This window comes from Carettochelys insculpta, chromosome 4 (genome assembly GCF_033958435.1).
Source record: "Carettochelys insculpta isolate YL-2023 chromosome 4, ASM3395843v1, whole genome shotgun sequence".
Lineage (NCBI taxonomy): Eukaryota > Metazoa > Chordata > Testudines > Carettochelyidae > Carettochelys > Carettochelys insculpta.
Window position 1 is genome coordinate 29,834,293 of NC_134140.1, and position 17,344 is coordinate 29,851,636.

The window sequence follows — 17,344 nt, forward strand, 5'->3', positions numbered from 1 at the left end:
TAGTCTGAAATAGTGTCCATATATAATAGAGCCTATTTTGGACTTAGAGTACTGCTTCCAAGGGATCTAATCCAAAATAATAGGTCTATACAGCAGATTTATTTCAAAATAAGTTACTTCAGAATAGTTTATTTTGAAATAGCCACTTTGCCCTGTCTACACAGCCCCCATTTCAACATACCTATTTTAAAATAGAAGCTATTTCTTGTGGAATAAGGTTTATCTATTTTGAAATAAACCAACTGCTACTGCTTTGTGTACACGCTCAAAGTTATTTCAAAATAGCGTCCGTTATTTTGAAGAAGCTTTGCTGTGTACCCTTAAAGACCTTCTCAGCTTTGCTTAAAGGAAAATATTTGCTAGGTAGCTACAAAGACGCGTCATCTCTCCCTCACCAGCTGCATGTCTACACTGTAGTACAGCTTGGCCAAACTGCTTTAAATCCAACATGGACAGGCATATTCAGAATTAAAGCAATGTTAAAACCAAGTAAGGCCCACAGACTGCACATTACAACTTTAACTGCCCCCTTCTTCACCCTTTTGTACATGCTACTTTGACATATTATATATTCCCCAACACTAACAAAGTTTGATGCAGTAGTCATTCATGGCTGAAGATGTTAATCTAATAAAGAATTGTGAACAGAAGGGCAGTTAGCTGGGTGAGGGAAGGCTGCTGGTTGTAGCGGGCTGTGAAATTTGCAGTACTTGGTCTGAAGTGTACAGTGATAGTGATGTGTGCTGCAGCAGATAGAATAGAGGCTCTGCTCAGGTAGGCATGAATATTTACTTTTCGTTTCCTTGCTTTTGTGTGGAGATTTGTTAAGTGTTATGTGTGGCAACCTGAAGTCTCTGCAACGATGTTTTCTGTTCACTAGTTTTCTAGGTTTCTTTAATGCTTGAAAGGGATAGGGAAAGCCCAACCTGTGGGAGAACAGAAATGCAGCAACCCTGTTGTGGGATGAAGTCTGACATAAATGTATAGTTTGAGCACGAGCTCGCAGCCTACCCCAGTCAGTCAAAGTCTGGATTGCCCAGTTCCCATTAACCAGATTTGCATTTGCACTCGTCCTAATTAGCAGACACCTCTATAAAAAGTTTAATGTGGACAGACAATGTTCAGTGCAAACTAGGATGACAAGAATAAAACTCAACTAGAGCCCTATTTCAACAGCTTCGTATTAAAATGTTAAACAAAAAGTATACAAATAATCCAGGCATCATAAAAACTAATCCTATGTGACATCTCATGCTGACTGGCCACCTACTTTTAGTAGAAGAAAGTGATGTATATCCCATTTGAAGTTCCAGTTAGGATACTACCCTAAGTATGGGTCTGCTACCACTCATCTGCATAGTGTGTGTGTGTGCGCGCGCGCGTGTATTTACCAACACACACGCAATAAATGGAAATATAATATAATAGGTTGCATTTTCTCACAGTAAGGCTACATCTACACCACAGCAACCTTTCAAAAGAAGTCCCACTAGAAGATCTCTTCCGAAAGAACTTCATTCAAAAGAGTGCGTCCACACGCAAAAAAACAAAGGATCAAAAGAATGATCTGCTCTTTCAAAAGAGAATATCCATGCAGCCACCACGCCTTCAAAAGAACAGGCCAGGGATTGAAAAATCAGGTGCCATGAGGACTGCTCTTTTGAAAAAAAAAAAACGGGCCTGTGGAGCATCTACATACGTTTTTTTCCAAAAGAAGCTTTCAAAAGGAGGCACTCTTCGTGAAACAGAAGTGGAAGAGCACTTTTGAAAGGAGTGCCACATTCTTCTGATTTAATTTTGAAAGAACACTTTTTGTGCGCAGATGCTTTGCTGGATATATTGAAAGAGCCCTTTCTTTTGAAAAATTTCAAGAGAACTTGCTAGTGTTGATGCGGCCCATGGGGAAAAGACACTAAAAATAGGACTATGGAATATAAAACCACAAAAATAAACAGGACGATGCGAGTGCAACTGACAAATCCCCTGTTTTTTAAAAATAGACTGGATTTCCATTTAATTGTTTTTAAACAATTAGCATTCAGGTTAAAAATAGTCTGACACTAGTACCTCCTGGGGGTATGAGGCAGTGATGAATACAAAAGAACAAAAACAGTATTAAAACCAGGTCTAAAGTAGGCAGCCAGTCCTGTGCTCTCAAAGAATACACTATTAGTAGTGAAACCAGAATATTTAACAGTCACAGTGCAGTATTCAAATGTGACAACTGTAGCAAAGAAACCCATCTTATTCTTTTCCTTTTTTAAAAAACAAAGATTACAAAATTGAATTTTATTGAATTTCACACAAGATGCACTTATAAAATTGATACAGAATGTCATTTAACAGATGAAAATCATTCCAAGCTTCCTTTAGCAACGGCTAAGTAACTGAAAAATTTAAGTTATACCAAATTCACAGAGTATCTGAGTTGAATTTTAATGTGTAAATTTCTCAATGAGCATAAAATACATCAAAAGTAAAACATTTTAGATTCTCCGCTGCCCTCTCGCAACCACATCCATTGATTATGGACTCTACTGCTGCTGCTGTTAGTAGGAGAGGAGGAGAAGGGGTAGCAACAGGCTCCCTTTTTAGCAATGATGCTGACTTGTATGGCAAAGGCATTTTTCACGACAACTTCACATTCTGCTCAGTTTCATAACATTATTTCTGGACATTTCTCTGACGTGTCATATAATACAATTTGGCAGATTTTAGGAATTCACATGTAATTTTCCATATTTCATATTCATAAGACAAAATACTAAACTGTCTTTTCCACTCTGATCACAAATTAGTTAATAAAAAAATCTGTGGTTTGCGCCTCTCTGAAATCTCTGTATCATAGCCAAAACCCAAAATAGAATTCCAAAGGGAAATAATATAGCAGGCAGCAACTTAAACCTTTTGAAAGGATTTTGAAAACAGAGGTTAACGGTGCATTCAGTTCTCCAGCCTAGTTATTGAGCTGAAATGCAGCAGTTCATTCTTGAGGAATTCAAAATGCCTTTCATCAATCCCCCCCCCCAACAACCCTGCCCCACACACCAGAAATTAAGATGCCCTGTAATTCAAACCAAGCGCGTTATAACAAAACTGTTCAAATCTACTTAAATTTGCTTAAAAATCTATCAATTAAAATGGACACTTGTGATTTTCTGTATAATTCTTCTATGGACAACTTTTCCAGCTAACATACAGATGCCATTTTTATCAACTTGTTTAAAGCAAAAGGTATGAGTCATCATTTCTTCCATTGCATTGGAATTATCTGGAATTGATGCAACACTGATGTTGCTAGTTGCAGTTCTCACTACTTTTCCTCAATATAACAAAGTGTCTCTCTACAACAAAATATTTCTCATTGCAAAAAAACAAGCCTTAGCTTTTTTTTAAAGCCTTTCGTATTTATAAATGTGTACAGTTTGCCTTGCAGAACCCACTGTAACTGAACATAAAAATGATGAAGTTGTATTTGCTCAGTTATGTGGAACCTTCACTGCATTTTTTTTTGTATTTGTGATCCATTTCCCTCATTGTTTCAGATTTTAGATAAAATACTATACAGTAGGTCTTTCATTTGAGATACTGCAGCATTTTATTCTGATTAGTTCAGATACATCTTCAAAGATTTTTTTGGTGACAAGACTAATTATCATGACTTACTGTTTAATCTGCCAGTGATTTTCTACATGTTGGCTGATAACTACAGGTTTTGAAAACTATTTGCAGCAGTTTGCCAAAACAACATGACACTGGAAAGATCAGCTTCCTATTAAAGTTGTCACATAACGCCAGGTACATCCTTATACTGGAGAGACCTTCCTGAAAAATGATATGTTCTGGAAGCATGGTTTCAAAGAGCAAAACAGGATTTTGATTTTTTTTCAGTCTACTTCCAAGACGGTGATATTGTAGCTCTGCCAAACAGACAGGAGACTCTCACAATCCATTATATTTTCCAAAGAGCCAAGTTAAATATTTCTGTCACTTGATTTGACCAGCTACTAAGCCTACTTACTTGCAGAAATGAATATCTGTTTGCCATTAATAATTTAAGTTTTTAAATAAATATTTAAGTGCCTTTTTTGGCAAGTGTCTATTCTGGTAGTCCCAACAGCTCAGTATCCTAGGCACATCTATCCAGAAAACTTAGTCAATTCTGTTTCCACAAATAGTAAACCTGTCTATCTCCAACAAATCCTTCTTTGAAGATCTTTGTTTTAATTCTGAATTGTCTTGGCTTATGTCTTTATCTTCTCCATCAGGAGTCGTCAGGAATTGATCGGAGTTGCTTGTCACAAGTAAAGACGTAGTATTTTCCTTCTGAGGTACAGGCTGATCGGTAAGTGTTGTAGAGAAACTTTCATCTGTGGAAATTCCTAATGAAAGAGCAGAAAACACTGAACAAAAACATGTTAATTGTACAAACACATTAATGTATTTGAAACTGATGGATCTGCCCATCATCAAAGCTCCTCTGAGGGCTCAGAAAGGTAGTCATGAGAAGAATAGTAGCGGCAAACAATCAAAGTACAGGAGCAAATGAACCAGTTTTGGAAACCGGGCATGTGTTAATATTCTGTCAAACCACATCACTTTTTGTTACCACTGCCATTAGGGTCCTAGAATGCTTACAAAAGCAGAAACATATTATGTATAAATTTGCATTAACACTGATAAAAAAATCCAGCAAAGTAAAAAAGTTCAGGAAAGCCAGGAGTATGCCATATGTCATTCAACAGTGAGGATGTAATAAAACAAGGAGCTAAAGGTCATGGTTATTGTGGCATCTTACCGAAATGCATATGGTAATTTTTTTTGCTTTACTTGCTTGTTTTTGATGGTTTGTGTAATAACTTTATTTTTTCCACTCATCCTATCTGAAGCCAGCTGAAATTATTTCAGTCAACAAATAGTAACATATCTGATTTCTCTGAAAGAATCTGAATGTTAGCACAGGTTGAAACTCTCTTGCCCTGCAACATCTTGTGATCTGGCATGACTACAGATGTTGCTGGACCAGAGAGCACCTGAACCAGAGAGCTCCAGCTGCCAGAGATGGGCTGGCGGGATGCTGCCAGTGATGGCAGGGAGCCCTGTTGAGAGCCCCATGGCAGCAGGGGTCAGTGAGCCCCATGCAAGGAGTCCATACAGGGGCAGGAGCAGGGAGCTGCGCTGGGCTGAGGATCCCACAGGAAGTTGTGCCAGGGAACCTGGGAGCAGCCCCATAGCATCAGGGAGCCTAGCTGAGGAGGGGAGACCCCCCCCCAAGGCATTCTGGGGGCACACAGCTGGTGATAGCCAGGAGGGGTGGTGTCTCCTGTACCTCACCCCGCAAGTCTGGAGGCCTGACCTCCCTTGTTCCAGCATATTCCCTCACTCAGGACCACTCAGGTCCTGAGGGTGCTGGACCAGGGAGGCACAACCTACAGTGACAGGACAGTATCCCAAGGCATCTGCATAGGAAAAATGGATGTCCTCCACTGGCGAATGTTCAGATATGGTAAAATAACTGTATGTATATTTTTATGCAATCTGATCCAAAAATAACTCCATGAATCCTTAATTTGTTAGGATTCCTTTCTTTTGTTTCCATAGAACTGAACACTGAATTCATTAACAAACTTTTAAAAAGGCAGTTATATGAATACTTGATACTTATCCTTCTATGCTTTATTAAAAAATGCATGATTTTTTCCACCACACAGGGAACTGGGCAATAAGAGTATCAAATTACTTTTTGTGCCTCTTAGAAACAAGATAATTGACATATTTTAGGGGAATTTTTGGAAAACCTCTGGCTTGGACTGAGAAGCTGTGTAAGTCCCAGCCAAGAGAACATCTTCTGACACAAAGTAATAATCACCAAAACAGGGGGTTAGTAAAATAGGGGTCAGTAAAATACAAATCACAGGCTGAAGGAAAGTAGGCTAGATGAATTCCTTGACACCAGAGACTAAATAGCTAGCAATAAATATTGTGCTGTTCAAGCCTGTAACTGGGGCATAGGGATTAATCAATAATGCAGAATTCTGCAATAATAATGAACAGTCAGGAGTAGAGGCAAGCTAGAAAATTTCTGCGTATGATCTGGCTATATGGGGAAAAATTGTTGTTCAGAGTGTCACTGTATTTATAATGAAGTGACACCACTGAAGAATTGAGCATTTTTCCACCTTGGAGGATTTTATAAAAGCTGAGAATATTTTTAAGTGACATTCACAGAAAAATGTAGGTCTCCTCTTCTTTTAAAATTGTGTCATTTGAGATATAAGCTCTCTGCTGGACTGACCTGGGTGAGCTTACTGCAGCTTCTGCTAAAAATAGTCTTCAGGATGTATTTACTGGGAGCTGTTGATAAGTTTTAATGGTCAACTCTTAAAGCAATGAATTATTAAGTACTGTATACAAATGAAGTATTATAATACTCAATAATTCAGGAAAATTAGCATGGTAATACTGTAACATCTAGTGAAAGCTTAGAAAAAGCATCTAGACCCACTGTACATACATTTTTTCACCATGTAACCAACCCCCCCCAATGTTATGGATTTAAGCCATTTTCAAATAAACATACTAAGTTTCACCCCAGTGTGATTCGACACAGTTAACATAGGATTTTATAACCAAAAGGCTGACAGATTTTTAACTCTAGTATGACTGGTGAGACACTCACTATGATGTGTAATAAACACCCTACATTTCATGCTGTTCAAGTCTTTGGCAACCCTTAGAGTAAAACATAATAAAGCTTCACTGTTAAATTCTCAGGGACTCCCACTGGATTCTTCCCAGGGATCATATGCAGTCCAAGTTTGTTGATCAGAACAGTGAAGGTTTCTGTTTTCTCCCATATTATGTTGAGGGAGATAAAAATATACCATTCTAAGTATTAGTAATAAATTTTAATTTTTAATTTTCAAATACCAGATGTTAAAGGTACTGTATGTTAATTGCACAACACTAGTGTACATGACTGTCTAAACAACAAAACCAAAAACAAGGAGGCAATCCTCAGACCAGGGGATTTAATGTTAATCCCATTTAGAGAATGGAAAGCTGCCTGATATGCTTCTATCTTCATTACAAAATTTTAAGTAATTATATCTGCTGCATGCCGTATTTTACCTGCATTTCTAAAAGAATTCAGTGCAACACTTTTTATGGGACCTCAGCACTGCCACAGCTCAAGCCAAATGTGAAATATCAGCATTTACAAAAGGGTTCTTCTCTGAATGTGCATGCACATGCACACAAAGCCAGTACAGTTTTGCTTCCCCACCTTCTTCTTCATACGCTGGAGGAATTTATTGTAGCAGAGAATATCTAGGTCTGTGAAGGATGAAGTACTGAATAATGGAAAATGAACGTTTCTGTTTTCAAAATTGTGCTCCAGCTGTTACGCGTATGCTCACAGTCCTAATGTGTTATCATGTGGTAGAGTTTGTGGTAAAGGTAGTGTTCATCAGCTGAGATGGGAACCACTCACTGAATATTAAGTTTAATCCGGAAACACCTTTCTTGTCACTGAACATTGGAATAAGGTGTTAAAACTTACCTTGCGTAGATTTCAATTTGCTTTGGGGTTTACTGAGAGGTTTGCTTGGGGTGCCAGCAGGTGGAGGATTGAACAACTTCTCTTCCATTTTTGCCTCCTTAACGTATTGGCACGACTTGCCCAACAACACAATGCTGTTAAGGACTTTTAGTGTAATTAACCTGAAAAAAATAAAAGGGCACATTTACATATTGGCATTAATGGATGTTCATATAAAATCAGCTTTGTATCTGGTTTCTGCTGTTTGAAAGAGATTTAAAGAGCTAATTCTTCAAACTGTAAGCTTCTTTCTTATGGCATATAGACAGACAAAACAACAGAAGCAGCATGCTAATTTGGTTTCAGGCTTAATGTTTTAATGTAAAGAGTTTCATAGGGTAAAAAATTCAAATGTTTGTAGAAAACATGTGGATCCTGATACCAATATTTTTAGTCACCTGATATCAACACTTACTTAATGAAGCAGCTAGGGGAATTTCAATAAATTTTCAATATATTACAAAACACCTAATTTAAAGAGCATATAAAAAATGGCAGCAAATCTGTGACAGCTTTCAACTGTCTCTACTAATGCACACTATGTGGAACTCTCGATTTTGCTAGACCATGGGGCACATAAGGAGTTCAAAGACTATACCTAATTTCCATAAAATGACCAAACTGCAGCAGCTCTCAGCTTTAATATTGAGATATATGATTTGCAGGGTCTATAAGCCATATCCCATTTCTGACTGAATAGCAAGGCTGCGAGTAATGTGACACAGTAGATCTGGAAACCTAGATTCTTTTCTGCTACTGATTTGCTGTGTGAACTTTGAAAAGTCACTTTGGTTCTCTCCTTCAGTTTTTCCATCTGTAAAATGGAAGAGAGGTGTAAAGTGCTTTGAGATTCATGGGTGAAAAGCACTTTATAAAAACTAATTACTACTATTATTGGCAGAACATTGCATGCAAGGATTGGTCATATTTTTAGACTACATCTCCATATTGAAGATGAAGGTGGCTGATTTATAGCTTTGATTTACAGTCTAGTCTGATGGGCTCTGCGCTCACAATTTGGGTCTCCTAAACTTACTTCTCATTCAAGGAAGTGCAAGAAAAGTTTATATTTCTCTCATTATATAGCCATGCAGCAGTTATGATACGATATGCATAAAGCCCTATGTCCCTGCTCAGCAATAGTGTAGTAAATAGGTGGAGAACAATATGAGGACATACTGAGTATGACCACCTCAATACACACCGTGATGATAACCTATATTCAGAAAATTTCCTGGAAAAAGTGATTGTTTTCAAGTTAAAATCCTTTGAGCAGGTCTAACATGCTTATAAAGAGAGGTAAGAATACTTCAATGGCAGCTCAATTATCACAGTGCATTAATATGAATGTCAAAAAGAGAAAATCTTAGTATATAACATCTCTCTCTCAAATGAACTTTTAATACATTGTCCTGTAAGAGAAAATCAGTTTGAGGGATTGTAAGATAAGCAGAGCAACCCAGCTCAGTATTTCAAACATCTTATTTTGCTGTTGAAGCAACCACAAACTAAACAAAACTAGATTCCCAGAGGTCTGTAACAGCAGTCTAAAAAGTCTCTTCTATTAGGGAAAGAGAATAGGTTTCTTTCCACAGAGACATGTCCCCTGCCTTCTTTCCCCACAGTCCCAAGCCTTCAGGAGGTGTCCCACTCCTTCACAATAACAACATATTTTCACAGATCTGTACCTGATTTTGAAAAATGAGGCTTAATCCAGTTATATGAGAACTGGATCAGGATGCAGGTGGGTTACAACCTACCCACTGCATGTAGCAACAACAGCTTGTCATCATGAATTACATAGGGACTTCCAATTTTATTTTCCTGTCACAGAGTTTTGGGTTTTTCACGACTGGGAGGGCAGAAGTTGGTTATATTAATCTGCTGGGAACAGCTCAAAATTCTGCAATATTAAATCAAAATGCAAGTTACAAATGTAGATTACATTTAAGAACGTAACTTAAGAATTATTGTTGCACCTCATCAAAACAATTTTCCTCTTATTTTACTCTAAATCCTTTGTGATAAAATCTTAATGCTCCACCTAGGCAGTGGTTCTCATATGGCTGTATTATACTTAAATTGTGTCTCTCACATTGCAGATAATGCCACTCATGTAGATTATAATTACAGACACTGAATGCAGTGTGTAGAACTTGAAATTACTCAGAGGATTTAGAAAATGCACTAACTCTAAGCCTGAGATCACAGCAAAAGAGTATGGTCCATTCTCACTTTGAAATTCATATAGTATGACAAACACTAATCTAATAAATTAAATCCAAAGAAGGAACAGCTCACAGCTGTGTTTATTCATGTACGCTTAAGACAACATAATAGCCTCTATCTCCTGTCATTTTTAAGGTCAGCGTCCCATCTGAAGAAGAACTGGTGAGTTGCAGTCAGGTGTTTTATTAGAGTATATTGTTTATATAGAAAATACGAACAGCTCCTGTTTCCTTGAATAAGGCTAGTAACAAACGCCACAAAGTCAGCTCCCTGCTGGACCCAGGATTCTTGCATTTTGTCATTTTCTAAGTCCAGACCCAAGTCTTACTGCACAGAGTACTCCTGGGGGAATTCTGCGTCACTGAGCACGTACAGAATTCATCATGGCCCCTGCAAATTCCTTTGCTTCCCTGCAGAAAAATGACTTTTGATGAGGAAGTAAAGGGAAACCACAAAACTAGTCTCCAGTCCTTCCCTGGGAAGTTGTTTTGGACGTCCGCAGCAGCGGGTAGAGATGTAAAATGACTGCCAGGGTGCAGGTCTGGGCAGTCATGCGAGAGAGAGAGAGAGAGAGAGAGCGTGCATGCGTGACAGACGGACACAGACACTGTGTGCTTGCAGCATGGTTGGCATAGAAGACCATGGCTTTGGGGGTGCTTCTGAGGAGGTAGGAATGGGGCAGGCTCTGCTCCCTCAGGCAGAGAAGAATTTTACAGCTTACTTGCTTAGTGAATTGTTCCCATTGTTCTTAGCAAACTCCCCCAGGAGTATAGAAAGATGTAAAAGTTTTAAGGCTGCTTTGCACTGCCAAAGTGGTGTAAAGGAGCCTTATAATAAAAGGATAGTATGGCCATATAAATGCTTGGGGTACTTTAGTGTTTAGAAGAGCTAGTCTAAGTTTTTGAACTGAAGGAACTTCCTGTCAAAATGCGGTCCATGTACTGTTTGCTACTGACCTTTCTGGAGATGGTCAGTAGTCAGTATAAACTGTGAGTCTCCAGGCCTCACTTGCTCGTCAGTTGTCTGTGATATAATACTGCATATATTAGCTGACTGGTAACTAGAGGGGTCAATGCTAGCTACATTACTATTGGGCAAAGGGGATTTGAGGAGTTCCTCCAGTGCTACCCAATCCCATTCTCAATCAACTATACCGTAGTTTAAATGGAATTACCATAATAACTAAAACCAGCCCGATTATATGTCATTATTTTAAGAAATAAAATGTGCTGAATTTTGCAGAGCTTTACAATATGGTGTGCAGAAGTTTTACTTTTTGGAGCAAAATTCCCCAGGAGGAACAGAAGGTATGTCTGAGTACGTCTATACAGCGAAGAAAAACCCAGTTCTGGTTCGTAACTGACTGGGCGCTTGGGACTCCAGCAGTAGGGCTATTTTATTGCTGCATAGACCGTCAAGCTCTGGGACTCTACCACCTCACAAAGTCCTAGAGCCGGGACTCCAACCTGAGCCTAGGCAGCTGTACAGCAGTCAAACAGCTACACAGCCTGAGCCCTGATTGCCCACATTGTCTAGCCGAGGCCAGCTATGGGTTTCTCTTTGCTGTATAGACATACCCTTTGTGATCCTGCTAGCCCTTCAACAGCAGCTGTCTGTGGGATCTCCCCCAATAATGTAAGTTACATCAGCACACTGATGATAGAAGATATACCTTTGAAGTGTCACACAAACCATGTATAAGCTGGTGACATGCAGGTCCTGGAAATCATAGTGTGATGCATGCACGGGTTGGATACAAAGAGTTATAGATGCACGATGCAAATCTGTTCTTAAAATATGTTTTGGAAGACAGAATACAAAATCTAGCCTGACGGAGACAAAGGAATGTATATATGTTCAACACTGACTGGCTTGGTTGCCAGCAGAAGCCAATGGAAAGTACATTTACATACAAAGTAAACAAAGCCATCAAGCTAAACAGGGGAGAAAAGTATTTAACAATCATGCTGAGGGATAGAATCCGTACAATAGGAATTCTTTCCTGGCTCTTGAAGCAGACACATTAAACTGTAAGTAATACAGATTGAACCGCTCTAATCTGGACTCTCAGGCCCTGACTAGTGACAAACCAGAGAATTTGCCAAACCACAGGAAGCTGATATTGTTTAGCAGCATCACCTACACTTCCACTACATACTAGGCTCTTAGAGGACATTTAAGGGTAAATTACAGCTAAATAACAACAGCACAGCTCTTCGAGTTCCAGGACTGGTGGCTGTAAACAAACTTTATGGGACCACAGGAAACTTGGTCCCACCCATGGTAAGCGAACATCCAGCTAGCTAAAATCATGCTGAACCTCAGATATTGCCCGACTAGAGAGGTTCAACTGTACAAGAGCAATTTTTTGGTTATCCATCACTGAAGGGATCCAGGCTATACCACTTAGGAAAGTTGGATCCTCTTTGTCTGAAGAAAGGCAAGAGCAGCTGAAAGCTTTTTATATTGAGAAGATGCTTAGGAAAAACTAACTTTTTAAAGTTAAGGGTGAGTCACTGGAGAGAGTGTTTTGTTTGTAACCAGACTAGTCTCTTCTTGCCTAGTATCATTTAAATCTCTATACTCAATCTCTCTTATTTTATTACAAAACTATCTTTGTGCTGATGTATTAAAGAGAAGCAGGAGTCTTCAGCTGAACTAGCTGGCACAGTCCTGAAGAGTCTGTTGACCTGACACATAGCTGAACAACAGCAAAACTCATACGAAGAAGTATAACAGTGGCTCACAATTCTGGGTATTCTGAGCAGGACGTTAGCCTTCTCTGATGCATCTGATGAAACGTGTCTTTGCCCACAAAAGCTTATGCTCCAAAATATCTGTTAGTCTGTAAGGTGCCACAAGACTTCTTGTTGTTCTCAAAGCCTTCTCTGAGGGAGTTAACTTGGTTTTGCCTGGCCTGGGTGTGAGCAGACACATTGCAAAGACACACAAGTTACAATGCCCTCACGGGTGCTGTGCTCCCCAGTGAGATGCAGATGCTAGGACTTCTGCAGAAATATTGCATAATTTTGTGCAGCAGTTAGCTGAGATACTGTCGAAGAACTGTTGGAAGGCATGGAATGACTATCAACATCAAGGCGGTTATCTTGCATCATTGGGCTGGTAACCTGCCAATATGAAAGCAGCACCAGGCTTTAGCTTATACTGGCCAGCTAGGTGGGGTTGAAAGTAACATTTAACATGGGCCAAATAATTTTATATGTAGATGAAAGAATCTAAGTGAGTGTCTGGGTTAGTGTAACAATGAAAACATGTTCAGACATTCTCAAAATTACCCCAAGCCCTATAGTTTTACATGAGGAAAACCTCTAGACCAACACTACTTACTGAAACCATACGCCCAGACTCTCCTTTGTAGGTCACCTACCTTCCTCCTGTGCAGAATCTCTGTAACATGGAGGCTATACCTCTACAATCACTGTGTCCAAACACATTTGGCTACTCACCACATATGGCAAATAGGATGCTGCGTTGTGGCGAATACAGGGGTGGCCAACCCCTGGCTCTCAAAGCCTTTAAATGTGACACCTTCTGACACATTCATGCACCCCACTGCTTGGTGAAAGAGATGCGCCATGGCCCTGGCAGCAGCTCCACTGGCCGTGGCCCGGGCAGCTTTGGTGAGTTGCTCGCATTGAATTAGAATATGGGGACTGGGGGTGCCTGGCTCTGGGGGAGGGCATTTATTTAGAGGGAGGGGCTGGGAATGAAATATAGATCACAGATATTGGGTAAAAACCTGGAGGCAGAGTTGAGATGCTCAGTCAGCGAGGCCCTTAGTAAAAGATAAAGACTGGCAAGTGTCACACTGATTTCTAATATTATTAATAAATTAATCATTTGAAATTTTGTTGTTTGAATTATTTAGTATGAAATACCTATCAATATTGTTTTATTATTTAATAAAGTTTTGTGTAATATAATGTGGCACATATGGAAAGATGACAACCACAAGTGTAGCGATCTTTGAATTCTTATCGGACACTGCTGCTCTATAGTATCCTTAGTGACTCGCTGGGTGTGGTTACTGCATGCCATCTTTAGCTCTTTCCAGAGGGACTTAATCCAGGAAAGCATTTACATCAACAATCCCCAATGTGCAAGGCAGCCCTGTTTATCATATGATTTTTCAATTTAAAATTTTTTTTGTCTAGTTCTTCAGTTTACCAGTTGAGTGGTACAAGTATTCAGTCACTAAATACAATGGGAGTCATTAGCAATTGTACATCTCTACATTGCACACTATAATAACCTATTTTAATTTTAAATGCACTAGTGTTTCGTATTTTCATGCAGTCTTACTTATTAATTAAAAACTGTTTTGGGGACTGGAGTGATGGGGGAGTGAATTACCAAAATGTTCCCTTAACCCAAATGAGGCATGTAACTACCTTTTCTTGAAAGCAGAAGAGTGGCATACAGAATCCACAGATACCATAGCATAGCCATTTGGACTTGGATGAAATCTGTGAGGATGTATGTTTTCTAGGGGCAACAGCTGGGTGTTCAAGACAGGGGTAAACAATCTGCTCCATTCTATCCGCATTTGATGCCATCCTCAAATTTCTGGCCAAATGTAAAGTTACCTCCAGCAGAGAAAAAGATGTATGCCTCTGGTTTAAGCAAACACAGCATCAAAAATTATTGCACAAGATTCAGTGAGGTCTTATAAGCTAATGACTATATTTCATAACTATGGTTACATATAACCTCAGAAAAATGTAAAATAACCCAAGTTTCATGCAAATATATAAAACATTCCTTATACTCTATTTGATGCAGACATGAAAGATAGTACAAGCATTATCCCTTCCTTTTTTAACTCCTCTTCTTCTGTTGACCATAATCATAACTTCTCATTAACTGAAAAGGAAGACTTTGAAGCAGATGTAAGTGTATCTGCAAACTGCTCAGTGATGGCCGTTCACTGCATGACTGTTATTTTTATTCTCCCGTGCCTTTGCAAAGGGTGTATTTCACTTCTATTGGAATTCTGCAACTGTGGTATTTGGAGCCATAGTACTGTTGCAAAATTCCAACAGAAGTAATTCTGTGATGAGTCTGAACTCCATACAGCTAACCTCTGCCTCTGCTGCTATGAATCACTGTTCAGCCATGCCTTTTATGTAAATTGCACACCTACTGGGCTCCATGGACAAGTGATTGTATTATGTTTGTACCATGAATCAGAGCAAATTATTTCTTACAATCACTTAGTTAAACAATAGAAATATTGCATAATTGGTTATTTTACATTCTGCTTACCCACAATAGAAGAGCACAACACAGGCGTAAGCCAAGACTCCTTGTACTTTTATCGAGCTTGTTACGACTCTGATGAGCTGTTTTAAAAATAAAAGTTCAATAATTCAGGCACATGTATTAATAATTAATAGCCTATTTAAAGAGCAAGTCTGTGACAAAAATGAGACATTTACACTAATAATAAGCTTTGTAATGTTCTGCATTCTTCTTCATATTGTTAATTATTCAAGAATTGTCTAACTAAATATTACACAAGTATCTTCTATTACTTGATTATCCAGCAGAGCTGTAATTCCAGGAATAACTTTACAGTTTGTTACTCTATAAATGATTTATATCTAGTTCAGTATTATGACTTCACTGCAGAATCAAGACAGAAAGGATGGGATGGAAGAGGATATCAGTTACAGATTACAAATATTTGTGGAAACTACCCAGTGTATGTATGTGGGGCAAATCACATTAGATATTGACAAGAATAATAAGATATCACTCTGCACAAAGAAAACTTGAGACCGAGCTCTTGTGTGGAGTCAACACGTTATGGAACCTGTAGGTGTGCAAAATTGGAACATTAAGAAATCTCAAGTTTCGTTTCAGTGTAGTGATTAAAGTCCCAATTCAGGAAAAAGCCTATCCCTGGGCTTTAGTACCACCTTATTCAGGACAGCAATTAAAGCACATGTTGAACTTTAGACATGTATTAAGTCCCAACTTGAATAGGGATACATATCACGTAACAGAAATCTAAATAGGTAACTACTGAACTTAGACAAAGTTATCAATAATATATTTGCTTAAACCAACCCCAACAATTTTACATCAGTAGTAACTCTACCAGTATCATCATCAGACTTTGCTGGCAGAGTTGGTGCTTCTGGACAGACTTAGGGCTTAGCTATTCAGAGATACTGACCAGAACAAAAATCGCTGAATATGGTATTCCAGAACAGCTCCCTTTGTAGACACTAGTTCAGAATAAAAGTCACTACGTCAGCTAATTTATTAGCTCAGAAATCACAAAATGCACTAATCATTCCAATATAAAGTGACTTTCATTCCAGAACAGCAAGCCCACCTTGTGTGTGTTGGGGGTGGTGGGGGAGGGAGAGAAGATGAGCATGCACAGAGAGCTATTCCAGAACAGTTTATACCACAATAAACTCTTTGCCACCAGACTCCTTGTTTTTGCTGAAACAAACTAACACAGATACCTCTTAGTCTACAATAGTTGTTATAGACACCTTCCATGTGCAGACAAGCCCTAAACCACTGAACATAGCAATGCAAGGAAGGGCATGATAAGAGAACACTGAAGGTGTTTTTTTAAAATTTTTCCCACCAACAGCCTGAAAAGCCTGCACTACTGTTAGCCTCCTGGCAGCCAACTGCTTTTGCTATTCTGACTGAACAATCAGGATACTTGCCAAAAGGAATAAATGTTCAATCAGCAGGACAGCAGCCTCTTCCACTATAACAGTCCAAGTCATTATAAACTCCATAGCAGTAATCTGCAGTTAACCCTCTATGTTGCTAGGCTAAACACTAACACATACAATCAAGTCACGAGTCTGAATCAAGTGTATCCTTATGTTGAGAGCTAATTCATACATGTAAGCCTCATTCAGATGTGTTAACATACATACATTCTCATTCATATATGTTTTTACAACACATTGAGCTGCACAGCCAACTGATAACTATACTTATCAAATCCCTCAACAGAAGTAATAATTAAACCCTTCACTCACTTCCTCCCCACATAATGGGGGGTGGGGGAGGGAAGGCCAGGTCCATCCCTGGGGGTGTGGCAGTGAAAAGGGGACAGATGCCCTGGGGCCCTGCATTTCAAAGCAGCCCAGAGCTCTGGCGGCTGCTGCTGCTACTTTGGCAATGGTGGCAGCTGGAGCGCTGGGCCCCTCTGAAGTACTGTGGCAGGTGCTGCTGGTCCATTGTATATGGCTGTGAGGCCAACTGAGGGCTGATTGCCCTAGGCCCCGTGCCTTCTGTCTTTGACCTTGCCCCTTTCAGGGTATGGAACCAGTCTCAGGGCTCACGGCTGTTGTAAGCCTCGCTGGAGAAGGCTGTTCCAACATATCCAATAATAAAGAAAGTAACTCTTTTCTAGACTAAGCTGTAGAGTGAATTCTGAAGTTAAGGGATTTTCAGGTACAACACTCTTGTGGTTAAGGCACTGAACTTGAATTTAAGTGATGTAGGTTCAATTCC

At 39.3% G+C, this 17,344-nt stretch overlaps 1 protein-coding gene across 4 annotated transcripts in view; it reads right to left on the bottom strand.

Annotated features, from left to right (window-relative positions):
* Positions 1-2,274: 2,274 nt before the first annotated feature.
* The window catches only part of TAPT1 (transmembrane anterior posterior transformation 1), a 93,483-nt gene continuing 78,413 nt past the window's right edge, over positions 2,275-17,344 (bottom strand). For all 4 annotated transcript variants that reach the window (XM_074992526.1, XM_074992525.1, XM_074992524.1 and 1 more), the window contains 3 exons: positions 15,116-15,192; positions 7,562-7,722; positions 2,275-4,382 (listed from right to left, as the gene is read on the bottom strand). In XM_074992526.1, the coding sequence (XP_074848627.1) occupies positions 4,153-4,382; positions 7,562-7,722; positions 15,116-15,192 (468 nt within the window). In that variant the 3' untranslated portion in view covers positions 2,275-4,152. The remainder of the gene's footprint in view (positions 4,383-7,561; positions 7,723-15,115; positions 15,193-17,344) is intronic.